Raw genomic sequence first — 27386 nt, forward strand, 5'->3', positions numbered from 1 at the left:
TGTAAAAGATTAGACTATTCACCTTTTATTCATTTTAAATATGTACATTTATATGTACATTTATTCATTTTAGATATGTACATTTGGAAATGTGTGTCTAGTTTCTCTATTTGATTAATAGTCATTTTCAATAGTAAGTACTAAGACCATCAAATCACCTTCTTCCTCTTGCAAAAACTTTTTTCCCCCTTGATTACCATTATCCTTTTAGTAAGATAGCTAGCATCATTATTTTTCAGTCAGTCAAATTTATAATTTTCATCTCGTAGTTGTTCTTATTACTGAAGTTATCATGCCAAAAAGCTATAATCAAGCTCTTAAAAAAGATAAAACTAGACCAACTATTCAGGAACTTAAAATAGTCATAACATGTAAAAAAAAGTCATAGCTCCTTTTCTGGTTTCATATTTTCCAAATCTCCACAACTTGCTAATACGCCTGCTATCTTACCTTGGCTAGGACTTTCCCCCATTTCATGTTTTAATTTAATAGCATCTTTTTTCAATTAACTATCATGTCTTTTCCTCTCCTTCCTACTTCCCTCGCCCTCAACTGAATGCGAAAGATAAAGAGGAAAACTTCATAACAAATTCGCATATTGCAAAGCAAATTTCCTCATTTTTCTTATCCAAAAATATATGTCTGATTTTGCATTTTGAGTCTATCATCTCTCTGTCAGGAGGTGGGTAGCAAGCTTCAGCTTGGAATCATTCTACCCAACTGGAATCATGGTCTAATTGATTGGAGTTCTAAAGACTCTTAAGTTCTTTTTCAAGACATTATTAACTGGATGAGACTTTTATTGAATCCAGTAAATACATTTATCTCTTAGGTAAGTTGAAATTGCTTTAAACGTTTTGTTGGAGGGTAAAAAAGTCAAAGACTTAGTGTCACAATTGGACAACCTTAAAGACTAATTGGGAATTTTGTTAGAATCATAAAATCTAAATCTGGAAGGAACTTTAGAAGTCCATGGTTGAATTTTACTAGTAACTCATAGGAAAACATCCTATTTTAAAATAAATGATCCTAAGTAAGCACTGTAGGATGTCAAGATGTTCTTATATTACTCCTTTGACCCTTATATAGACAGCAAATAAAATCCTACTAATCCTGTCACAGTTTCACTTCATCCAATGCAGATTTCACTCAGGTATCTTCCCATAAGAGGCATACATTCTAGTTGTAAAGGTAAAATACACATGAGAGATTAGAGTTAGAAATGTCAGGAAAAAAAAGCACATATACACAATACTGTATTCTGTTTTTTAGGCATAAGTCTACTAGAAGCCATTTGATTTAATTTAATAGTATTCTTTTCTCTAAGCATTTCTCTCCTGGAGAGAGAGATGTCCAAACTAGCATAGTTCCCCCATGCCCAACAACATTTTCTGTCTACTCCAAGACGATTCAAGGTAACATTTATAGGAACCTTTGCCAATGAAAAGATCCCATAGTATATTAAAATACACTTTGGGGTTAGCATTCCGGAAGAGTCACTACTCATTTCCTTCCTCAACCACTCCCTTCTCAAGGATTGAAAGGATATCTCAGTGATCTCTCTATTCCCATTTTTCCTGTTGTGTCTTGGTAGAATAGAAAGGGCCCTTGTTTTGGAGTTCAAAGGCCTAAGTTCTAATTCTACTCCAGATGCTTACTAAGGGAGTGATCTTGGGCAAGTCAATTAACTACCTTGGACCTCAGTTTTCCTCATCTGTAGAATGGGGGGTGGCTGGTGTTGGACTAAATGTCCTCCTAAGTCATTAGAGATCAGTTCTAGATCTATATCCTAAACCCTATTCATCATTTTAATTACCTTTACCTCCATGAAATCTTTTCATATCTCCCAATCAGTAATGATCTTTACCGTCAGACCCCACAAATCACATCTTTTTCACAGAATCTAAAAGCTAGAAATGAGAGGAGTTTCATGTGGTAAAAGAGTTGCCCTTAACAGTTCCAGCACTCAGTTGAAGTATTGCCTCTGACATATAAAGGTTGGGTGACCCTAGAAACTCACTTATGCTCTCACAGCCCCAGGCAGCTCTCTAAATTTATAAAACTGCCTAATCTTTGCCAATCTGCATTTTCCTAGAGGAAGTTTCCCTCTACCCACAAAATCATAGGTTTGGACTGAAAAACTAACCCTGTGACCAACCAAATAACAGTGACAAATAACCTAGAAAGAAAAGTAGGGGCTCCTAGTGCAATGAGTATCATATCTGTATTGGTGTCATATCTAATCCCTGCTAAACTGTCAGCTCCTTCAGGCTAGTGACCATGTCTTACTGAAGCTTTGTTATGTCCCCAGTTTTATATCTCTTCCAGGATCCATTTGGCATGTAGAGTAGTGATATGGATGTGATTATTCTTGCTGTATCTCATAAAACAGATTCCGTTGCTGTGGGGCAGTTCTCATTTTTAAAGAATTTACTTAAAATGGGGGCAGCTAGGTGGCACAGTGGATAGAGCACTGGCCCTGGATTCAGGAGGTCCTGAATTCAAATATGGCCTGAGACATATAACAGTTACTAGCTGTGTGACCCTGGGCAAGTCACTTAACCCCATTGCCTAGCCAAAAAAAAAAAAAAGGAAAAAAAAAAAGAATTTACTTAAAACCTACCTTCCTGTAACTTCTATCCATTGGTCCTTATTCTATCCTCTGGAGCTAAATCAAGTTCCTTTTGATCTTCAAATGATTAAAAAACAAATTACATGTCAAGTGTCATCATTTTCTAAAGTTGTTATAGACCCTATAACGCTTTTAACCAAATCCTTGTGGTCCCCCTCCCCACTTTTTTTTTTAATAGAGATGATGAAGAGAAAAAAAAATCTTCAGAAGGAACTGACGAGAAAGCTAATGGAACCCATCCAAAGACCATCAGTCGCATTGGCAGCACCACTAATCCTTTCCTGGACATTCCTCATGACCCGAATGCTGCTGTTTATAAAACTGGATTTCTGGCTCGAAAAATCCATGCAGATATGGATGGAAAGAAGAGTAAGCAATTCTGTTTATTGTCATTTTCACATTATCCATATGTCAAGTTTCCATGCTCAGGATTTGGAAGGAATTAGACCTTTGCGCTTTATTCCATTTGAGGTAACAGAAGTCAGACATAGCCTACCAGAGATTTTAAGTTCTATATTGTAAAGGCATGAACTATTTGTATGTCTTTGTATCCCCCTCAGGACTTAGTACAGTTCTTTACACATGATAGACACTTACTAAAGGCTTATTGAATTGAATTCATTTCAATTTAAACAAATAAAGGTAAGTGATTTTCTTTTATTCTCAAGTGGAAAAAATGTTTTTGAAGGTGTATGAAAGTGTATTTTCTATTGGAATACCTGCTCTTCTCCAAATATCATCACAGAATGTTTTTAAAAATAATTTTTATTCATTTTATTATTTACACAACTATATTCTTTAGAAATTATTTAATAAAATTTATTAACAAGTATTATTTATTTTTTCTTTTTATATCACCCATGTTCATAATGATGTTCTTGCAGTAGACTAAACCAGAATATAAAAAAGTTGCAAGAAAATGAATCACTTCCAGCTTCTCTTTGCCTTGCTGAGAAATGTTTTAGATTAAGAAATAAAAGAGGCCAGTAGTTTAGAGATGACTCAGAAGTCCCATCATATATCATTTCTCCCTGTATTCTTCCCCCTTTGTCTTCCCTGAGAACTGTCTCTTATGTCAAAGAATTTTAGCATCATCCACTGTTAAAAAGCTTGAAGGGATTTCAGAGATGATCTGATTTGAACCTTTCATTTTGCGGATAAGGAAACCAAGCAGAGGCTTAATAAGATTAGCTGATTTATCCAAACACCTAATTAATGAAAGATCTGGCCCTAGAACCCAAGCCTGTTGATCGCGGCTCTAGAGTTCTTTGCGCTATTCCACATTTTGCAGTTTTCAAATGGTGAGAATAATGGCAAAGAAAGGCAATTGCATTATTAGTTTCTGAAACTTTAGACTCCATGGAATTTGTCTTTGCCAATTATTCCTAGTATAATTTCTTGATGCAGTATTTGTTACATAGGCATAAACTCTTACTGAGCTCCTGAGCTGAGCCTTGAAGGAAGCTGGGGATTTGATTACTTCTTAGGGAACCTTGCTGTAAGGATGATCTGAACACATCTGCATCTAGGCAGTGGGGCTTTATTTACGTTCTCTGGGTTCAGCGTTATTGATTTGTTTGCCAAAGAGCTGTTCTGTTTTTTACACATGTGTAAGCATGGCCAGATGTTTTTCTGTTGACAGTTACTGTACAAGTATGTGATTGGTAAATGAATATTCAGGTCAAAGCTCTATGGAGAGATTATTTTCTCCTACAATGCTGATTAACTTGTCTCTAAGGGACCACTTTGGCTGTCTTAAGATTTTGGTATCTTTAATTTTGTTTCTCCTTTAATATTTGTTGTGAGGTTAGAAGACTCAGTTGTTAGGTTTTAGTTGTGACTTATTAAAAAAAAGTATTTAAGAAGAACCATGAATTCTAAAAACATCATTTGTTTATTTTTTTAAAAAAGATTTGCCCAGCTTAGAAATTTTAACAGTTTGAGGCAAATCATGATTAAAGGAGCAGGTCAGATCTCTCATAGAACAGCAGTATTTACCAAGCGCATTAAATTTGACATTTTGACAATGTTTAGAAAAGGTAAATCAGGAATGCAAATGTACTTTGTGGATTGTCAAGTTAAAAACAACCACAGCCACAACTTTAAAACTTACCTAAGTCAGCTGCTTTGAAGTGAGGGGGAGCAGTGGGTGTGGTGGTGCATACCTCTAGGCCCTTGCTGCTAGAGGTTAAGGAGGCTAAGGCTGGTAGATTCACTGAGATGTGGAGCTCAAAGCTGCATTAGGGCTAATTCTGACACCATTATGGGGAGCCTCCTGGAGGAGAGGGTTATCGTAGTAGGGGTGAACCAGCCAAAGTTGGAAAAATTGAGTACATTAAAGCTTCTGTGCCTGTTAATATTGGGATTCCAGCCCATATGTAGTCACTACACTTCCAACCTAGATGAGACAGAGGGACCTAGTCTCTCAAAAAATAAAAATAATAAAGGAAATGAGATGAAGAGCAACATAGTTGCTCTGCTATTGAATACATTTGTGACCTTGGGCAGGTCGCTTAAACTCTCAGTTTCCCAGTTTCCATATGACCTTTAAGGTCCTTTCCAAATCTGTTATCTATGACTTTTTACTATCCTGTGACTAAAGCATCTGTGGAATTCTAGTAAATGGCGTAAAGACACACACCTTCAAAATGTCATTAAGAAATATGTGTGAGGGGCAGCTAGGGGGCCCACTGGCCCTGCAGTCAGGAGGACCTGAGTTCAAATCCAAGCTCAGACACATAACACTCACAGCCTATGTGACTCTGGGCAAGTCACTTAACCCCAATTGCCTCACTAAAAAAAAAACATCTATGAGTGGTTGACCTACAAGATGGAAAATGTATGCTTCCTACCTGAAACTTCTGTATCTAATAAGTTTATTGGGTGGGGACTGAAGTACAGTTGTAGTATACTAGGTGGTGGAGTGGATGGAGCACTGGATTGGAAATCAAGAAGACTCGTCTTCCTGAGTTCAAATCCAGCCTCAGACATTTACTAGCTGTATGACCCTGGGCAAGTCACTTAACACTGTCTTCCTCAGTTTCCTCATCTGTAAAATGAGCTGAAGAGGGAAACGGCAAAACACTCTAGTATCTATGCCAAGAAAACCCCAAATGGAGTCATAAGAGTCAGACATGACTGAAAAAAGAATGAACAACAATAGTTAGCACAAGTGTAACAGGAGATCAAGTATGACAATGATTTGAAAACTTTAAAGCACTCTTTTTTTTTTGGTTGAAACCTGTTATTTCATCAGTATGTGGAAAATTTCTTTCTTTCTTTTTTTTTTTTTTTGGTTAAGCAGTGGGGTTAATTGACTTGCCCAGGGTCACACAGCTAGTATGTGTTATGTGTCTGAGGCAGGATTTGAACTCAGGTCCTCCTGAATCCAGAGCCAGTGTTCTATCCACTGTACTACCTAGCTGCTCCTTAGTATGTGGAAATTTCATTCACAGATGAAGTTGAGCAGCTTGTCTGTAGCAGTCTTTGAGAGATGGTGGGGGTATTGAGAGATTAAGTAGTTTACCAAACATGACTAGTTTGTGTCAGAAGCAGGATTTGAACCTAGGACTTCCTGGCTCCAAAGCCAATCTTCTATTTACTATTAAGCAGCTCTCTCTATGTAATGCACTTCATGAAACTTAAAGCACCATATTTTTTTTAAAATAAAAGTCTTCCTCAAGTTCAGGTCCCCAAATTGTGTGTGGTCTCCGATTGAAGATAAGTGGCATGTGTGCAGATATTGCAGGAGACAGTTGAAGGCTCTTAGTGACTAAATAGTCTGTGATTTATACGTTGGGTCAGTCCTCTGTGAAGAACTTGGACATGGATGAAAATCAGATAGGATGAGAGGGGTGAATGTATTGTGAGAAGCTTTCAGTCATGAGGTCCTGTGAGGGTAGATTGAGACTTGGAGTATTAAAAACTCGGGACACTCATGATAGCTGTCTTCAGGTATTTGAAGGGCTGTTATGTAAAGGGGACTAGGTTTACTCTGCTTGGCTTCAGAGAATAGAACCAGGAGCAGTGAGTAAGATGTTACAAAGAGGTAAAAATTAGGCGTGCTATCAGGAAAAACTTCCTCAGAGAGGTGGAAGACTTGGGGTGCAGAATGAGACATCGTTTTTTTGACATGGCCAGTGTTTGACTTTGTTTGCTGTTTGTTACAAGGATTTTTCTTTTCCTTTCTTTGGGGGAATGAGACTCGGAAGGAAGCTCAGGAAAGGTCCCCCTACTCTCCACCCTTCAAAAACGAGAAGAGCACAGAAAACAGGCCAGGAGGAATCACAGACATGTAGGGCGGCTTTGAAAGTCACATGTTAGATTGATTATACACTTCAGAAGCAAAGCAAGCTCAATATAATAATGATAGCTAGCAATTTAAAGTTTGCAAAGCACTTTGCACGTTATATCGCTTGATCCTCACAACAACTGTGAATTAAGTGCTGTTATTATCCTTCTAGTACAGATGAGGAAACTGAGGATGAGAGGGGTTAAGTGCTTTGCCCATAGTCACACAGCTCTGAAGTGTTTGAGGGAGGATTCATGAACTCAGATCTTCCTGTCTCTGAGGCTAACACTTTCTCCCACCATACCATTTAGAGGCTGGTGTAATGGAATTGGCTGCTGTGATGGCCTCCTTCTTCCACAGATGAAGGTTGCAACCCTTCTGCAGCTCAGACAATTGCTGTGGCCATGAAAATCAGTCATCCTGCCTCCAGGCAATCCATCAATATTATTAAACACCTCCTGTGGACCAAGCCCTGTTTTAAGCTCTGGAAGTTCAAAAAGAGGCATAAGACATCCCCAGCCTTCAAGGAGCTCACAGTCTCCTGGGGGAGACAAGCAAGCCTTGTATAGAATAAATCTCTTTGAACGTAGTTGGTTCTCAGCTGGGTCCTAAGAAAACAGATGTGTAGTCCATTGTTGTTGTTTTATTTAGTCATTTTTAGTCCTGTTAGACTCTTCATGACCTCATTTGGAGTTTTTTGGAAAGATCCTGGAGTGCTTTGCCAATTCCTTCTCCAGCTCATTTTACAGATGAAGAAACTGAGACAAACAGGGTTAAGTGACTTGCCAACAGTCACACAGCTAGTAAGTAAGTGTCTTGAGGCCAGATTTGAACTCAGAAAGATGAATCTTCTTGACTCCAGGCCCAGCGTCCTATCTGCTACCCCACCTGGATGCCCTACATGTAGTCTATTACTAGACCCATATTTCTGCAGACCATCTCTAATCATAACTAGATGAGGCTGAAAACTTTCTTATGTGAACTTGTAGAAGTCACGCAGTCTTTTTAAAACAATGACACTTTAGTAATAATTAAATTACAGAATCTTTATTTGGCAAACTGTATTATATAACTATCATGGGTTATTTCTCAGTATTATTTATTAGCTATCATGGTATAAGGTGGGTAGGGTGTAGGGCATGGGTTCGGATCCAACTTCTGATGTTTAGTAGCTGTCGTCCATACCGAGAGCCTCTTGCTCCTCATCTCTGCCTCCTGGCATCTGCACCTTTCTTCCAGTCTGTGTTCAAATTCACCTTTAGCCTTTCCCATCCCTCTTTTATCTTAATGCCTCTTCCCTCCATTATTTTTTCTCACTTTCACCTATGGCTTGTACATACATAGGTATTGGCATATTGTTTCTCCTCTACCACCACCCCCTAAACTGTAAGCTCCTTGAGAGCAGAGACTGTTTTGCCTTTTTTTGTACTCCTAGCTCTTAGCACAGTGCCTGCCTGGCACGTGGTAGCCACGTGATAAATGCTGGTTGACTGATCAACTGACTAGCTGTGTGATCCTGGGCAAGTCACCCTCTGTTCACGCAATGCCCTGGGACTTATTTCCTAAACCAAAAATGGTCTGGATCTGTAGTGTTGGTGTGAGTTTCCATACCACTTTGCCATGCTGATGAAACACTACCTTTTTACTCTATTCTTCTATTCCTCTCACTTATGAAATACTTACTGAATACCAAACAGTATATTAATAGGAAAGTATATTCTATTAGAGAAGACTCCTGCTCTCAAAAAGCTTCTGTTCCTAGGTAGAAAACAGTATATCGAGAACAAAATAGAAATTTGAAACCTACAGAAAAAAATTAATGGCAATGCTGAATATTATGTAGAATATTAAAATTTGAAGGGGGTAAAAGGGTGCTATAATAGCCCAACTACATGCTCTTCCTCATGCAAAACCATCGAGATTAACAGCTAGCATCCCATAAGCCTTTAGGAAATACTCTGTGGTTAGTTGCTTGGCAGGTGTCTTTCTGACCTAGCTGTTATTGTTGCTGGGGATACCTATTTTATATTCCTGCAGCAATGGGGCAAATGAATAAATTGAAAAACTGTCTGCTGATCAGCAGATTCCTTATCTACTGATTCATCTCTTTTTCTTTCCTGTTCTTAAAATGACCGTGCCAACTCAGCTATTTTAATGTGGAATTCTTAAGTTGATATTTTATTTTTAAAAGTTAACTTTGGAGCATACAAAATTTGTATGAAATTTAATGTGGAATGTCGTCTGATGGATGAAAGTTTGCTATATTAATGTCTACTTTACTCTTAATAAAAAAAATATTCAATTGAACAAAACATATTAAGCACCTACTTTTTAGACCAGGATCTAGAAATAGATAAATGGACCAACTCTGGTTCTCAGCTTACTTTTGCTTGTTTTAATTTTTCTTTAGTGGATAACATACATTCTAAATCTATTACAGGGAATGTGTCTTTAAGGGAGCAGCTCTGATAGAAATTGTTTATACACAACTTGTGCTGGCCTCCAGTCTCTTACTGGCCAGGTGGGGCCTGAATAGATTTGGGCAATGATTTAAATCTGTTCAAAATCCGATGAATTGTCCGCCCACTTTGGAAAAGAGCTATCAGCAATGCAAATGTAAGATTACCTCTGACTTTGGATAAGCACTGTCAACAAAAACTTAAAATCCTTATAAGGTTCTTGTAATGAGGCATTCAGATTTTAAGAACTTTGCCTTGATTACTCTGAAAGGCAAAGAAAAACTGTAGAACTAGTTTCTACTCTGAAAGCAGTTTGTTTAATCTGCTTAGCTCAAATTGGTGCTAATAGTCCTTCTAATTTTGAGTGGCTGTAAATGGTTCTCAAAACTTTAGATTTCAATAAATCTGCAATGAGGCATATTTATCTGTCTGTCTATCACACACATAACCAAATAAGTAGTGTGGTATCTATTGCCTTTAAAGAGTTAAGAAAGTTGCAAGCCTGGCATATTTATTCTTTGGAGAGTAATTAATGGCCTGGGAAAAAATAATTCAACCAAAATTTTATTTAGGTAAAATTTCATTCCATTGTAAAGATCCACCCCTGGAAGCATTTGTGCTTGGGTGTAATTAGAAAGGGTGGTGAAGTTACTTGAAAATCATTAGGATTTGTGGTATCTCTAAACTGAGCTAGACCTTAGAAATCATCTGATCCAACCTATTAATTTTATATATGAAAAGACTGAGCCCCAGGGAGGGACAATGTCTTGTCAGAAGTCTCTTGGCAAGTAATGGAGTGGGAACTGGAACCTAGGCATCCTAATTCCCAATTTATTGTTCTTTTCACTATTTCATATGCTTTTTTAGTTTGTTTTTTCAATTGAAAAAGCATTTATTTAGTACTTATTTTGTGTCTCCTATGCACTGAAGATATAGATACAGATACAAAAGCAAGATAGTAACATCCTTTAAGGAGCTTCCTTTTTTAAAAATTAGGTTGTTTTTTTTTTAATTATTGATCATTAATAATTCTCCACTCTCTGGCAGGAGAGTGCCTTCAAAACAAATTCCCTTTTTGGCCATGTTTAAAAGTGTGTATATCATTCTGTATATTAGTTCATCAGCTCTCTATTAGGAGGTAAGCAGCATTCTTCATCATCGTTGGCTGTCTGGAAACATGGTTGATCATTAATCAGAAGTTCCTCTAATCAATATCTGTTACACTGTTATTGAGAAGCAATATGGATCAGTGAAGAGTCAGGTGACTTTGAATTTAGAAAGACCTGGATTAAATTCCTGTTTCTGACACATAGACCCATTATGTGGAGGGATTGTTTCATTCTCTACAGTTGTATCCCCAGCACCCAGTACAATGCCTTGCACATAGTAGCTGCTTAATAAGTCCTTTTTGGTTGAGTGTGTGATTGAGAATTAGATCACTTTACACTTGAGTACCACAGGCAGCTCTCTAAGACTAAATTAAAGACTTTGCATTAGTGGAGGAAATTTTCAAACCTAGAGTTGTACCTCAATTTGGGGAGGGTGGTTTAAAAACAAAAACTACCAAGACCCTAGGTGATGCCATCATTACCACTGTCAATCAGTGAGAAACTTAAATACACAAGTTGTTGGGACTTGGAGGCATTCCTCTTGACTCAAAACCAATGTGAAAGTTTTCTTTAGGAAAATAATAGTAATAATAGTTATTCCATTCCACCCTGTCACCTGCAGCAGATTGCCCTCCCCCCTTATCTCTTCTCTGTCACTTATCTTCCATTTCTCCTTGTGTATAGACTGCTTCTCTACTGCCTACAGACATGCCCATTTTTCTTCCATTCTCAAAAAACCTTACTTGATCCGTCCAGTCTCACTAACTATTGCCCCATATATCTCCTGCCTTTTTGTGACTAAATTCCTTGAGATGTCCATCTACTTCTTCTGGTGACTCTGCTTCCTCTCTTCCCCTTCTCTTAATTCTTTATAGTCTGGCTTCTGATCTCATCATTCAACTGAAAGTTTTCTCTCCAGAGTTATTAATGATCACTTAATACCATACCCAATGGCCTTTTCTCAATCCTCATCCTTCTTGACCTCTCTGCATCTTTTGACACCCTCAGTCAACCTCTTCAGCTCTCTTTTCTCTAGATTTTTAGGATACTGTTCTCCTGGTTCTCCTACTACTTATAACTGCTCCTTCTCAGTCTCTTTTGCTGTATCCTCATCTAGTGCATGCCTGCTGTCTGTGACTGTCCCGTATATTTCTGCCCTGGGCCCTCTTCTTCTTCTCTGCTATTTCATTTAGTGATTTCATGAGCTCCCGATTTAGTAATCATCTCTATGTTGGTGACTCTGAAATATGCTTATCTAACCCTAACCTTTCTATTGACCCTGGTCTTACATCTCCAGCTCTCTGTGGGACATCTTGAACTGGATGCTCCACAGACATCTTAAACTGGATGTATTCAAAACTGAACTCATTATCTTTGCCCCCCAAATCATCCCCTCTTCCTAACTTTCCTATTTCTGTCAAGGGTACCACTATTCATGTAGTCACCCAGGCTCACACCCTAGATGTCATCCTCAGATCCTCGCCGTCTTTCATCCTTCATATCCAGTTTGTGTTGCCAAGGCTTATCAATTTCACATTTGAAACATCTCTCAATACACCCCTTTCTCTCCTCTTGACACCACCTTGCTTCAGGCCCTCAGTGGACTATTGCCATAGCCTGCTGGTGGGTCGTCCTGCCTAAAGTCTCTTGACACTTCAGCCCATTCTCCACTCAGCTGCCCAAGTGATTTTCCTAAAGCCAAATTCCAAACAGGTCTTTGTCCCCTCCACCTCATCCCAACTCAGTAAATTCCATTGGCTTACTTTGACCTCCAGGATCAAATATCAAATCCCCAGTTTGGTGTTCAAAGCCCTGTATAACCTGTCCCCTTTTTGCCTCTCCAGTCTTGCATCTTACACTTTCCTTCATCACTCTTTGATCCATTGACAGTGGCCTCCTTTGTGTCCTTAAACAACTCTTGGCTTCTGTACCTGGAATGTTCTCCCTCCTTGTCTTTTCCTCCTGACTTCCCTGGCTTTCTCCAAGGCTCAGCTGAAATTACCTTCTCTAAGAAGCCTTTCCCAATCCTCCCTGCGCCCCCCCCCCCAAGCAATCAGGGTTAAGTGACTTGCCCAGGGTCACATAGCTATTAAATATCTGAGGCCAGATTTGAGCTCTGGTCCTCTTGACTCCAGGGCCGGTATTCTATCTGCTGTGTTATGTGGCTGCTCCAGTCCCTTTTAATTCTGGTGCCTTCCCTCTGTTGGTTCTTTCTTGTTTTTCCTCCATTATAGAATATTTGTGCGTTTGTTTTTGTTCAGTTGTGTCCAACTCTTCATGGTCCCATTTGGGGTTTTCCTGGCAAAGATACTGGAGTAATTTGCCATTTCTTTCGCTAGATGAGAAAACTGAGGCAAATAGGGTTAAGTGACTTGCCCAGGGTCACCCAGCTAGTAAGTGTCTGAGGCCAGATTGCTCTATCCACCATACCACCTAGCTGTCCAGTGTTTGTACATAGTTGTTTGCATTTTGTCTCTCCCATTGTACTATGTACTTCTTTAAAGCAGAGGCGGCTTTTTACCTTTTTTTTTTCTTTTACCTTTTTTTGTGTCCTCAGTGCTTAGCACAGTGACTGACTCATACATAGTGGACTCTGAATAAAGGTTTTCTGACTAACTAAAAATCAATTTGTAGATTTTTCTTGTATTAAATTACCACTTGAAATTAGTATATAAATAAGTCTTAGCCTAAATTATAATTTGAAATAGGAAAATGATTTTTATCATTGTATGAAGCTTGCTTGATTTTATACAATTTTATGATTAGTCCACGTTTTGAAATAAATTTGGTTTTTAAAGAAAATATTTAAACTCAATATATTATTATATAACTATAGCTACATAGTCACACACACACACACACACACACACACACACACACACATATGTGTATGTAGCTTCACTGACCTTGAAATAGCTAATTACCTGTGTTTCTTTTCACAAAGTTTGATGTACAAAGGATTGTATCTCTGGCTAGTTTTGGTGGTTAACTAATTTCTTAGTTTTTACACACTCATCTGTCAAAGAAGCTTTTGAAAATCTAGACCTGCGTGTCACATTTGAGACTGCTAGATGCTGTGAGTCACAAATGGCTTAAAATAGACCTTATAATGGGAATGCCAACACAGTTCTTGTATAACACTGGGGACACTGACACTATAATTAAGAGATAATAAAAGTGGAATAGGGTTTTGTCACAAGACAGTTGTCTCCCCCAGCTAGAAAATTTACTTTAGCCAAAAAAAGAATGAGGTAAAACCATAACAGTTAGTTTTTAAATTAGGATTCTAGCTTTTCTTTCCCTGTCTTACATTTGTAGGAAAGTAGCTGAACATCAGGGCGAGTGATGTGGTTTTGAATGTTGATCCAAGGTCAGACTCTGGCATCCATGGAGGTTCTGTTGTTTTCCTGGAAGTACGGGAGAGTTTGTCCCTGTACCAGCTTGAGTCTTAGCATGCATGGTAGTTAAGCGAATTTACCTTCAGATTTCTACATGTCTGCAAGGTATTCTGAGTTTTAAAATTTAGTTTTTCATGCCTTGTGTGATTACCTTGAAAACCGTACTCTTCTTCAGTATAGTGAAACTGCCTAAAGGAATTAATCTGTTCCAAAGCAATGGTCTTTTTGACAGGTAGCCTTAAACCATAGGTTCCTAATTGCTCATTACCTGAAAACCTGTGCTCAGCAAATCTAAGCTTTTATGTAAGTCCTGAGAAGAGATCATGTCATCTTTCACTCTATGATTTTTAAAATAATATTTTCCTGTAAGATCATTGTCCCTTATCCAATTAACAGTTAAAGTAAACATTTTATTTTCAATTTTTATGTTGCTGCCTGGAACCCAATGGATGAAAGCTTAACTTCAAAAAAATTTACATTAACAAGGCACTCAATGTGACTTTGCAGTTTATAAAAGTACTTGTTAACTATGGCAGTTCCATAAAGTAGAAAGTACAATTATTGCTATTCACATTTTATAGATAGGGAACCTGAAAGGCAGTGGGGAGGAACAGACAGAATCTCAGCATTATAAGGAACCTCAGAGGACATCCATTCTGAATCACACCTGAAAAAAATCCCCTCACAACGTACCTGGCAAGTGATCATTGAGCTTTGGCTTGAAGACCTCAAGTGAAGGCATCCCATCTCTTCCTAAGATAGCCCATTCCGCTTTGGGAATTTCTCACTTAACCATTCCTAAGCCTCACTTTTTTCTAGATGACCTCTCAGGTCTCTCCCAGATCTAATATCCATTGAGCCCAGAAGCTTTTAGTCCAACAAAAAACCTAGACTTTTTTTAAGTAGACTACTATGTAGCTGTGTCTCCTTTAGCTGTTACTTGCAACTTGGTTTGTTTGTTTGTTTGTTTTTAATCCAAGCATAATATTTTATATCTATCCTTATTAAATTTCCTCTTATTTGATTAAGTCTAGTGTTCTAGTCTGTCAAAATCTTTTTGTATTCTGACTCCATTATCTGGTGTGTTAGCCATCCTTTCTTGTTTTGTGCATCTTTTAATTTGATAAGCATGCCATCTCTGCCTCTGTCCATCGTTAATGAAACCAGGGTCAATCAAAGATGCCTAAAATTTTCCACTGGCGACCAAGCTGACACTGAAATGTCTGGACCTAAAAAAGAAACAAAAACTTTTTTAAAGTCTGGATATTTATCAAGTTTAGGGTTTACCTAGTTTTATAGTGTATTGTAGAGTCATATAGTTGGGATGTCAGAATTCATCTAGTCCTGCCGGGAGCTTCAGTACCCTTTATATATACCTGTCAAGCTGTCATCCAATTTCTCCTTGAAGACACTTCAGTGACCAGCATGTAAATAATGAATAGAGTACTGGTCTTGGAATCAGGAAGAGTGTGGCTTTGTTTCTCACAATTACTAGCTAGCTGGTGACCCTTGCAAATCACTTATGGCGTCCCTCAGCCTCACTTTCATATTCAGATAAGGCTAGAGACGTAGTATTTATCTCATGAGGTTATTTTGAGACTAAGTGAGCTGGTAGTAGGTGCTTAATAAATGCTGGTTGACAACTTCCCATTCAATTATAGATTCATATAACTCCTGTTATAAGTCATGCTTTATCATCTTCCTCCCCCCAAACAACCAACCCATTTAAAGCCAAAGCTGAATATTCCCCAGAAACATATCACACAAGTTATGACTGAAACTTTCCCTAAGTTTGTACATAATTATGAAAAAAGTTTTCTCTCGTGTTTTAAGACTAATCATTTATTTTACAAAATCCAAAAGAAATCACCCAAACTATATAATAGTCTCCTTTCAGTTTCTGACATGAAACTAACATGAAATTAGTTTATGGTTGATGACCTCATTGATATTTTCAGAGAATCAAAAACGGAATTCAGAGTTCTGTGTCTTGCCCTGCTCATGACCTCACTAAGAAATTATTCCAAGAAATTCAGAGGATAAGTAATAAAAGCACTCAGTGCTATCTGTGTACCATCATGTTCAACTGAATCCTTTTTTACAAAGTGCTGAATAACATTTGTTGTTAATAATAGTAATAACAGTGATAATAAGGGACACTTATATAGTGCTTGACATACGTTAATCTTGTTAGATCCTCAAAACCGCCCTGTGCGTGTGATTGGTACTCTAGGTATTGTCTTCATTTTACAGATGAGGATACTAAGATTCAGAATACACTGTCTTGCCCGTGCTCACATAGCTTGGTAATTGTCAATGGCAGGATGTGAATCCAAGTTTCTGTTGCTTTCAGGTCCAGACTTTTTATGACATTGCACTCACTGCCTCTCAAAGGCAAAGGGATTTTCACAGGGTCACATATCTAATAGGTCTAGGGGCTTTAACTCAAACTTACGTTTTCCAACTATGTCAGAAACCCTGTGTCTCTTGCATAGTATTATGTACTTTTAATTAAGTGTGGTCATATTGCCAAGTTTGTAGTCTTGGAGGTGCCTAGATGGTGCAATAGATAGAGCACTGGGTCTAAAGTCAGGAGGACCTGAGTTTAAATCAGCCTCACATAGATACTGTGACTAGGCAAGTCATTTAACTGCTGTCTGCCTCAGTTTCCTCAGCTGTAAAATGGAGATAATATAGCATCTCCCACTCAGGGTTATTGTTAGGATCAGATGTCATAATGTTTGTAAAGTGCTTAACACAGTGTCCTGGCGCACAGTAGGTGCCTAATAAAGATTTATTTCCTTCTCTCTTTCTTTATTGATTAAGTATACTAAGACACACAATGCATTTCATGAATAAAATATAATTGACCCAACTTAGAGGTGGGAAAGGGAAGCAGCTAAGGAATTAGATGTTCTATTCACATTGTTTATAATTCTTTGGCATTATAAAACTTCTTACAGCTTTACAGGGACAGTGATTTGTTTGAATTACTCTTTAACAAAAATTCAGGCTGTAGACTACATATAAAATATGGTTATGGTTTTGACTCTGATTTTTTTTCTTCTTTTGGTAATTACCAAAAATTAGAAAATTGAAAGAATTGTATTAGTTCACTGTTTTTTGACGATGACAAAAACCCTAAAGTGTGCTCATCCACTTCTGTAATAACTCATATTTTTACTCTTTGAACCAGAAATTATTACTCTTTGAACTGCTTTTTCACATGTCAAGGTAGGCATCCTAGGATCTTCCCAAGAGCAGCTCATCCTTACCATTTCAAGGTCATCCTACCTCCATTCTGTCCTCCTCCAATCCAAATTTCAGGTATCTGTTGGAATAATCTTTGTGCTGCATGGATCTGGCCATGTTATTCCTCTGTTCAGAGATCTTCAGTGAAACCCTAGGTAAAGTTCAGACTACCTCATCTCCCAGTAGTCCCACCTCCAAGCCTTTGCTCACACTGTTTCCTTTGGTTGGAATGTGTCCTCCCTTTTCCTCATCTCCTGTTGAATTCCTACCCATTCTTTAAAACCCAGGTTATAGTCTACCTCTTTTTTGAAGCCTTCCTTGATCTCCATGTTTGGTAAAAATATCTTACCTCTCATTTATAACTTTGATTCTAACATTATTTATCATGTAATTATTATAATTATCTGTCTCATTCTCCTACTAGCCTGTGACCTCTACCAGGACACGGACCATTGAACTCACATTTCTCCCAATTTCTAAGACAGTCTTTTACATAATGAAAATGATCACTAAATATTTTAAATAAATTAATCTAGAAAATCGAGGTACAGTAAAAAACAGTCCTGTTCTGGGGCCCAGGACCCTACTTAGCTAAGTGCTGAAGACTTAGGAAAATGTGACATTTATTTGAACAACTTGAATCTTGCAGATTTTTCTTTTTCTACTTCTTCTTGCTTTGTAGAAGAAGAAAAGGGGCCCACTTCTATGTGTGGGTGGCCACCAACCATCACATTGTGTTAGTTTATAGAAAAGCTATTTTTAGATGAAAGGAGGAGACAAATCCTAATCAGCTTCATAACCGTAGGATTAGTAGTATTTTAGATCTGGCCCTTAGAGCTCATCTAGTCTTTACAGATGATGAGACTAAGGTACAGTGAAGGAAAGAGTTGTCCTCTGAGCTGGGACTAAAACACAGATTTCCATACTCCTCCATATTTTATTAGACATTCCACTACAATCTGCCATCACCCTATAAACCTCTGTATGCAAGGCTTGAGATGAGCAAAAATGGAAAAGTATTCAGAATTGGTGTTATCTGTGGAACCATTATTTGGTCCAAGCTGTTTTTAGAACATGAAGTTCCCATTCTTTTTTCTAATAGTTTTTCTTTAACTGGGCATCTGGAGCCTAATTTTGATATTTAATCTTCCCTGTCGTCTCCTTCCTAGGTCTCCTCCTGTCTTCTTGTCCTTGATATTTCAAGGATGCTTAATTTTTGAGAAGATGTGTATTTTCTCTGTGAAGGCAAGTTGCAATCCCTTCCTACTTTAGTAGAGAACATTGGTGCCAAATATAATTAATTGCCCAGAAGTCCTACCCTTGGAGTCCAGAAAAAGTTTTCAGCTCTTCCATTTTGATACTTGCTAGCTGTGTGACCCTGGGCAATCTACTTTACCTAAGTTTTAGTCTCCTCATCTATAAAATGGAGATAATAACAATGATAATTGTAGCACGTTACTAATAATAATAAAGTATAAATATAAACACATTATCATTTAATATGAGACATAAAATTAAAACATATATTAAGCATAATTAAAATGAGCACATATAATAGTGATCTTTATTATGAAACATATTGTATATTATTGTTGTATATATATTATATTATTAGAATAATTATTAATATGATGATAATGATGTGATACACCTAAGTGATACAGTGGGTGGAGCGCTTGGACCTGGAGTCAGGAAAGCTTGAGTTCAGATCCATTCTTAGACACTTATTACCTGTGTGACCCTGGGCAGAGGATTTATTTGCTTCAGTTTCCTCATCTGTAAAATGGGGGTGATAATAGCATCTGACTCCCAGGGTTGTTGTAAGGGTAAAATGTTATGGTATTTGCAAAAAACACTTTGCAAATCTTAAAGCACTATATAAATACTAGCTAGAGTTTCTCATAGTGGCGTTGTGAGACTTATATATAAACACGGTATATGTAAGATGCTTTACAAGCTTTAAAATGTTATATAAATGTGAATTGAGAGGCTCTATGGTAAACTGTTCTGCAAAGGGTGCATCCTAAAGTCAAAATCTGGCCTTTAAATTTTATTATATTGAAAAAAATGTTAAAAAAAAAAGCAGTATAAAAACAGACAGTGGGAGAGATGTGGCCCTCTGAAGTAGTTAGATCACCTGTAGTATGATGAATAGAAGACTAGGTCAGTGTCCACTTCTGACATAAAATGACTGTAGTCAAATCATTTAGCCTCTCGCTTCCCCCTAGCAGCTTTCTTCGATTTTAAATCACTGTGGAGTTATTCATCCACGTCATAAAGGGAGTTCTTATACCAAGAATTCCCTGTGCCAGTGAAATCATAGGTCTGGACCAGACAGATAAATGTCAGCTTTTGTTGTTGTTAATTCTGGCATCTCATTTGTCTCATCTTATTTGGATGGAGTTGAGACAGAAATGTTCCTGGTACTAGTCAGTCTCCATTCTAATATTCTTTTATGTTTAATGTTGTGCAGACTAATACTACTCAGGTGAATAAAATAATTTTTTGTTGAGGGTGGGGTGGGAAGGGTAATTAAATAAAAGTGCTGTGATGTAAATTACTCTTTTTGTGGGCTTACTAAAAGCATTATTGGGACAGTCAGGATGGTGTGAATGATTTGTACTTCATTCCATTCCCACGTGGTTTTGATTTTTTTTTAACCAAGTATCTCAGATATGAAAACTTCATCCCTCATAATTTAGAAATTATGAGTGTTTGCTAATAATGACATCTGTTAGAATTGTTCAGTTTTTATGAATCAACATGACATCCAGGTAATTAGAGACAACAGTTTCATTTGTGATAATGTTTTAGTTGCAGTAATGTTTATTTGTTGAATTCTCTGGAATATTTTGAGGTCTGTATTTCTAGTGAGGGGCTTTTATACTTGTCCGTCCATTGTTTAGCTCTTTGTGCATAGTAACTACTTATATACTTGTTGCTTGTTTTTGCTGTATAATTCTGGCCACCAAATTGTATCTTTCTAGGTGCTAGTTTTTGAAACCTACAAGTGATAGGTTACAGTTTCTTTCATAATCTTTCTTGAGAATTCCAAATACCTTCAGGGCAACCTTTTCTGGAAGGTCTGATAGCACTGACGTGATCTCGAATCACTCTCATAAATCCCTCTATCTCTATAAACAAATCTACACTGCTTTATTGTTGTTGTTGTTGTTGTTGTTATTTTTACTTCTATAGTTGAAAAATTCACCAGCCTCTAGCTAACCTTCTAAGTTATGAACCTTTCCATCCTTATATAGGCTGGTCTTCAGATGACATAACAGTCTGTCACTGGGCCTTTTTTCTTTTTTATGTTTGGTCACAATCTTCCAGTTTGCCCTTTGCTGTATCAGAAAACAGACTATAGCAAGGTCTTTTTTTTTTTTTTTGCTACGCTTATTTCTTCATTGTTTTGATGTATACAAATTTCACACACCTTAATACTAAACATCTGTCTTTTGCAATCATATCTGATTTATAAATATTCATATATATCAAGCTGAGTAAAAGTTTAACTCAATGACTATTTCCCTAAGCTTCTGTCTTTTCCCCCATCATATCTTACTTATTAATATAAATATTAGTATATATCAGACTGAGTGGATGTTTAACTCAAAGACTAGACAGTTACCATGTAACTCTAGTGATCTTCTCAGTCCATTTATGAATTACCATGATAGGTTCAGTAACTTATATGCTTAATGACTTTATTTGATGTTTTTTTAAGTCTTTGTCATATCTATTCAAGATCAGGCCCATTTCCCCAAGGATTTCCTCCACTTCGATTCTCTTTCTACTGACTCCTCTGCTGCTTATAGATTTTCACAGGTCTTTCCCCCATCCTTTAAAAAAAAATTTGTAATTAAAACAGTCCAGGCTATCACTAACCATATGAAAAAATGCTCCAAATTACTGATAGAGGAATGCAAATTAAGGCCACTGTAAGGTTCTACCTCATATCCATCAGACATGATAACAAAAAAGGAAAAGGACCGTTGTTGGAGAGGCTGCAGGGAAATAGGCACCCTAATGCAATGTCAGTGGAGCTGTAAATTAGTCTAGTGGAAAGCATTTTAGAACTATACCTCCAAAGTTACTAAATTATCCATACCTTTGACCCAGCTTGCACCACTACCAGCCTTCTGTCTCCTGATCCTTCACTGATCCTCATCTTTCTGGGTTTTCTAAATACACACCGTATGTGTCTCTGGAAAGAGTAGCATAAGACAGTCAACGTTGTCATTTGGCCAGTGGGCTAAGAAAGGCTGCTTTGTTTCTCTTTTGTAAAATAGGGATCATGATACCTAGCCTGTCTGCATCTTCCCAAGAAATGCTGTAAAGATTAGCTAAATAGATTATCATTTTCAAATTTCTTTGATTTTTTTTTTCAAAAAGAGGCACTTGAAATGCAAGATAATAAGTGGCTGTTTGTTTTTTAATAACTGGGAAGTGTTGGCATCTCCTGGGAATTTTCTCTACCAGTATAGGTGGGCACCTTATTTTACTTTTATTCATTCATTCATTTATTTATTTGTTTTTGGTGAGGCAGTTGAGGTTAAGTGACTTGCCCAGAGTCATATGGCTAGTAAGTGTTATGTGTCTGAGGCTGGATTTGAACTCGGCTTCTTCTAACTCCAAGGCTGGAGCTCTATCCACTGCGCCACCTAACTGGCCCTACAACTCATATTCTTAGAGAGTTGGCTGGGTCAACTCTCTGAGAAGAGGTCAAGCGACTTGTTGAGGGGTCACACAGCCAGTATGTGTGAGAGATGGGACTTTTGAGCCTTACACCTTTCCATCCACTGTTCCACACTGCCTCTTGTAGATTACAAAATACAAAATAGAGTTTCACATCAAACTTATCTTCCTTTAAACCTTTGTGGTATCCACAGCTTTCACTGTTGGTTCATTTCATGCCATAGAAGAGTTCAAGCAGTGCCATATTGATTTGGTCAGACCAGTGGCTCATTCAAACAGGTAGACTCTCTCTGATGGTGGGAGCCAAGAAGATTGGGCAGGGAGAATTTGATAGTTGTCTACCATGATCTCATTCTCAAGATTCGGGCTATACTAGAAAATACTTAAATTTCCCTAGTAGTCTGTGAGTTTATTATCCATGAATTTATCTAACTACTTCTTGCTCTAGATGTAGAATAGAAAGATTCTTTGCTTGAATTTGTCTACAACTGTCCGTATAATGTAAAACTAAAAGACCTCTCATTCCAGTTAACTTACACTTTACTATGCTGTTAGAATAACTTATAGTTTTGCTAAATTTTTAGCTGCTGTCACCAGTGAAACAAAGCAACTGGGTCTAGCAGTTTCATGAATACAAGAGAATTCATGCATTTTTAAGCTCAATGTAGATATGACCTAATTATACCAGTATAGGAAAGTTGATGCTGATGATATCTTTGTTTCCATTTTCAAGCAGAGTGTGGGATTTTCTTTGGAATACCATACACTGCTTGGAATTTCATTATCCTTGGCATTGTCTTTCTTCATTTATGCTGAGAAACTGAAGACAAGTTGTTTTGCATGGAAGGGTCCCATTTCACAGTTACCTGCCTTCTAGGCGTGACAGGTCCCGAATTGTTAGCCTTGAGGCTATGACTAAAAGAAGTATTTCTTTCTCATTAGCCATTCCCTAGTGAATATAGCTTTGCTGAATCTCTCTACTGTTTGGGGGGGAATAGGTAATTTTTATCATTTTACATTAGTTTAAAGATGTTTTTTGGGGCACTGAAGGGATTCACTTTGAGTCATCTGCATCATAAGAGAATGAAGGAATGATGCATTTGCTGTGTTATTCTGTATGAACCCTGACCTTGTGTAAAAATATTAGACACAGTAGTTAGAGCAGAGGACAGAATCACAGAATGTTGGAAGTAGAAGAGACCTTATAGACCACCTCCAATCTCCTTCTGTTACATGAGGAAACTGAGACCCAGAGAAGGTTAATGATTTATCCAAAGTCATATAAGTAAATAGAAGAGTCCAGACTTAAACCAACTTTCCACTATACTGCCTCAGACAATGAGGAATATTCAAAAGATGGGAGGAAATCATTGAGTTGGGAAATAGTCATCCATTTGAGTGAAATTAGAAGAATTAATAAGGAATTAATAAGAATTAAGAAATTAGAAGAATTAATAAGAAATAAGAAAAGTGTTACTTTTCCTAAACAAAATGTATTGTAGGTATAAGTACAAAGAAATTGAAAATGAAGAGTTTGGCTGAATAAACTCTAAATTTTGCCTGAAGTTAGTACCTTTGGAGAGATTAAAAATAAGTGGGACTTTCTCTGCAGGAATGGGTCCTAGCCTATCACCATATTCTTTAAGTGTAATGTATTACCAATCCCTTTAGAGAGAAAAGGAGTAAGGTAACAAAAATCTATTCCCTTATTTCCAATTCTGAACTTCATCAATTCTCTAATGAAGTCAAGTTGTCTTTAAACCCAAGAAAGTATTCCTTGTCCTGACTTAGCAAATTGCTAAATGGATATCTTCAAGTGAGCTTTAAGGACTTGGGTGGATATAGGATGATAAAAGGAATTGAATGTAAAACCCCAAAGTTGCCAAGAGAACTAGAGATTGCAACTTTTCTGAAGCTGCCAAGCTCTCATTTGAGCAGATGCTAAGACAAGTTGTGTTTTCATTTGCTTAAATCTGAAAGAATTTGATTTTTCACTTGCACATTATGAATTATGTAGATATTAACCATTAAGTAATTACATTGTATTCCCAGAAATGTCTCAGAATTCTGATTTCTGACCCAACTGCATGGGCTGGGAATACCACCCCTATAGTAAAGTTGTCACAGAAGCATTGCATAGGTAGATATGAGCAAGTGATTTGGTTTTCAGGATCAAAATGTTCAGATTGCCACTTAGAAGCAGGTTTTACAATCCCTTCCTACAAACCAATAGTGATGAGCTCCCCAAAGATATGCCAGAGAAGCAAGGTGGGTGGTAAGTAAGAGTCAGTATAAAACCACAGTATTTCAGAGTTGCGATGGGTCTCAGAGGCCATCTAGACCAAATCATACCTGAGAAAAGTACATAATCTCTCAAACCCAACAAATAGCTATTATTCTTTTTCTTCAAGCCCTCTATTGGGGAAAAACCAGCTACTTTCCAAGGCAATATATTGCACTTCTGGAAGGCTCTAATTAAAAGGTTCTTTGCACCTGGAGTTCTGCCTCCTGGGGCCAAAAGGAGTTCTAATCCTCCTTCCACAGAACAATCTTTGTTCACACTTGAATCAAGACAGGCATCAGAATAATCTACTTTTCTCTAGGCATCTTGAGAAACTTCAAGCTTCGTATAACGTGGTCTCAAAGCGCTTTACTACCCTGGTTGCCCTGCAGTGGACTTCCTATGGCTTACTAAATCGTGACACCTAGAACTTAACAAAATACTCCGGAAGTGATCCGGTCTGCATAGAGAACATTGGGACATTCACCTCCTTATTTCCAGAGGTCATAAAATCTCTAAATGAAGTCCAAGGTCGTGTTGGCTTTTTTGTTTACCAAGTCACACTACTGACTCATGATGTGCATATAATCCACTAACATTCTCAGATCTTTCTACTATGCCACTATACCATACCTAAATTTTAATTATAAAGCTTTTTTAGCCCAATTCTAATTTGTACTTAATAAATTCCAGCCTTATATTCTAGCCTGTGTGGAGGCAAGTGGTCCAAGGCCAAGGTTTGTTGTTTTCTGAGATCCCCCTTGTTCATCCTCCAAATGTTGTTAAGGCCCAGCCATCTGCAGTCGGATGAAGCCAATCAACAGGTGTGCTCCATTAAAGTACAGAGACGATACAGTTATCCTGTGCCCCAGTGACACAGAGGTGCAAGACTACCTTGTTAAGACCTGAAATTAAGGGGCAGCTAGGTGGTGCAGTGGATAGAGCACCAGCCCTGAAGTCAGGAGGACCTGAGTTCAAATGTGGCCTCAGACCAAACTCTTGACACTTAGTAGCTGTGTGACCCTGGGCAAGTCACTTAACTCCAATTGCCTAAAAATTAAAAAAAAAAAGACCTGAAATTAGATCAGTGAGAGGATGCCTAGTTCTCTTCTATATAGTAGGACCTTAATAAATGCTTATTTTGAATGGACATGTCATGATTTCTTCCCCGTTGGTCTTACTCCCATTCTCTCCTCACCATTACTATCAAGATCCAACTTCCAAGGGACTATCAGTATCTTTATAATCCCCAGTTATTCTTTGCGCAGCATTTTGCAAACTATGAAGCTTTTTATAAATGCTAGCGATTATTATTATTTTCTACATCCTTTGTTCCTCCCTTGCCTCAAATGAATAGCCTCTCTCAGCTTCCTTTCCTCATCTAATTGCCATTAGCCCATTCTCACGGCAGCACCATAGAATATTGTGATAGGCCCCTAATTTGCTTCTGACCCTCTTTCTCATCTTACCCTGCACACTGATGAAGTATCCTAAAATGTCACTTTAGTTATGTCGAAGCCTGTGTCAGCCCCTCATTGCCCCAGAAAATAATTTCTGAACTCTTGGTGGAGGCCTTGTATAGTATTGGTCCATTCTTCTTGTCCTGTCTTCCCTCATGACTGTTCCTTTATGAACTCTCATCCTCAGCCAGTTTATTATATACCCTAAATTAACCCCATTCATTCTGGATGCTGCTGCCATCCTTCATGGAGGGTGAAAGGCTATCCTGCTTCCTTTCTGACTTCCTGAAAACTACCACTTCTCTTGGTAACAAGCAAGGTCATATAGTAAAGAAGGTTGGACTTGGGGCTCAAGAAAACCTGGTTTCATATCCCACCCTTCGTTCTCATTACTTAGGTGCCATTTAGTCATTTTAGCCGTGTCTTACTCTTCGTGACTCCATTTGGGGTTTTCTTGGCAAAGATACTTGAGTTTTCTCCAACTCATTTTACAGATGAAGAAACTGAGGCAAACAAGGTTAAGTGACTTGCCCAAGATCACGCAGATAGTAAGTATCTGAGAACAGATTTGAACTCAGGAAGATAAGGATTGGTGCTCTATCCATTGCAGCACTTTGCTGCCTTATTAGTTAGGTGACCCACCTAACCAACTAGTTGGGTCAATCACTTTTCTGAGATACAATTTCCTCATTTTTAAAATAGGGATACTTCAGTTACTACTTACCTCACCGGGTCATTGTTAGGCTCAAATGATATAATGTGTGTCAAGTACTTTTCAAATATTAAAGCATTATGTAAACAGTTATTATCATTTCATATTATTTAAACCTTAATTGTAATCCAACTTCATCATGTAGTCTACCCTGACCCACCCTGGTTCACAGTGAACTGAATCCTGAAGGAAACCAGGGATTTCAAGAAACAGAAGTGAAGAGAGAGTGACTGTCAGGCCTGGAGGGCAGCCAGTAGAAATAAGGAGACTGTGGGTGGTGGGTCATGAGTGCTGAACCAAAACAAAGTCAGTTTGGCTGGGCACAGAGAGAAGAGAGCATAGTAAAATGCAGTCAGTCTAGAAGGATAGGTTGAGACCAGGTTATGAAGAACTCTAAGGATCAAATAGAAGAAATTCTATTTGATCTTCAAACTTAGGGAGCTACTTGAGTTTATCGAATAAGGGAGTCAGACTTGCACTTTGGAAATCACTTTGGCAGGTCTGTGAAGGATGGATTGTTGAGAGGAGAGACTTGAGGCATAGAGTCTAGTTAAGTGGCTGTAGATGATTAGGGCTTGAAGTTGGAGGTCCATATGTTTTTTTTTTTCACCTAGACCCTGGACTTGAGGCCTGGAGAACTTATTGGACTTCTCAGTGACCACACAACTAATAAGTGATGGAAGTAATTTGAACCCAGAGCTTGCTAACTACAACTGCAGTGCTGTATCTACTGTGCCATGCTGTTTCCCAATATTATTTCATTTGATCCCCATACTAACCCTGTAAGATAGGGAGGGAAGAGATTTTTTTTTTTTGCACAGCTTTCCTTGCTTCACAGTCGGTGCTTAGCACAATGACCCAAAAGTAGTTAAATAATAAGTATTTACTGAATGAAAAGAGCAAGTCCTTCATAACCTTACCCCCCTCCTACCTTTCCAGTCTTTTTACACCTTGCTCCTTGACACATACTCTTTGATCCAGTGACATTAGCCTTCTGGCTGTTCCACGGACAAGACACTTTATCTGTTGGCTTTAGACATTTTCTCTGGCTGTCCCCCATGCCTGAAATGCTCTCCCTCCTCTGTCTGCTGGCT

The 27386-nt window shown here is 37.9% G+C and overlaps 1 protein-coding gene across 8 annotated transcripts in view; it reads left to right on the forward strand.

The window, feature by feature from the left end:
* PSD3 (pleckstrin and Sec7 domain containing 3) overlaps positions 1 to 27386 on the forward strand; it is a 607844-nt gene that overhangs the window by 493529 nt on the left and 86929 nt on the right. For all 8 annotated transcript variants that reach the window (XM_020969583.2, XM_020969586.2, XM_078149618.1 and 5 more), the window contains one exon: positions 2811 to 3001. In XM_020969583.2, the coding sequence (XP_020825242.1) occupies positions 2811 to 3001 (191 nt within the window). The remainder of the gene's footprint in view (positions 1 to 2810; positions 3002 to 27386) is intronic.

Source organism: Phascolarctos cinereus, unplaced genomic scaffold (assembly GCF_003287225.1).
Source record: "Phascolarctos cinereus isolate Bilbo 61053 unplaced genomic scaffold, phaCin_HiC Scaffold_2;HRSCAF=192, whole genome shotgun sequence".
Classification (NCBI taxonomy): Eukaryota; Metazoa; Chordata; class Mammalia; order Diprotodontia; family Phascolarctidae; genus Phascolarctos; species Phascolarctos cinereus.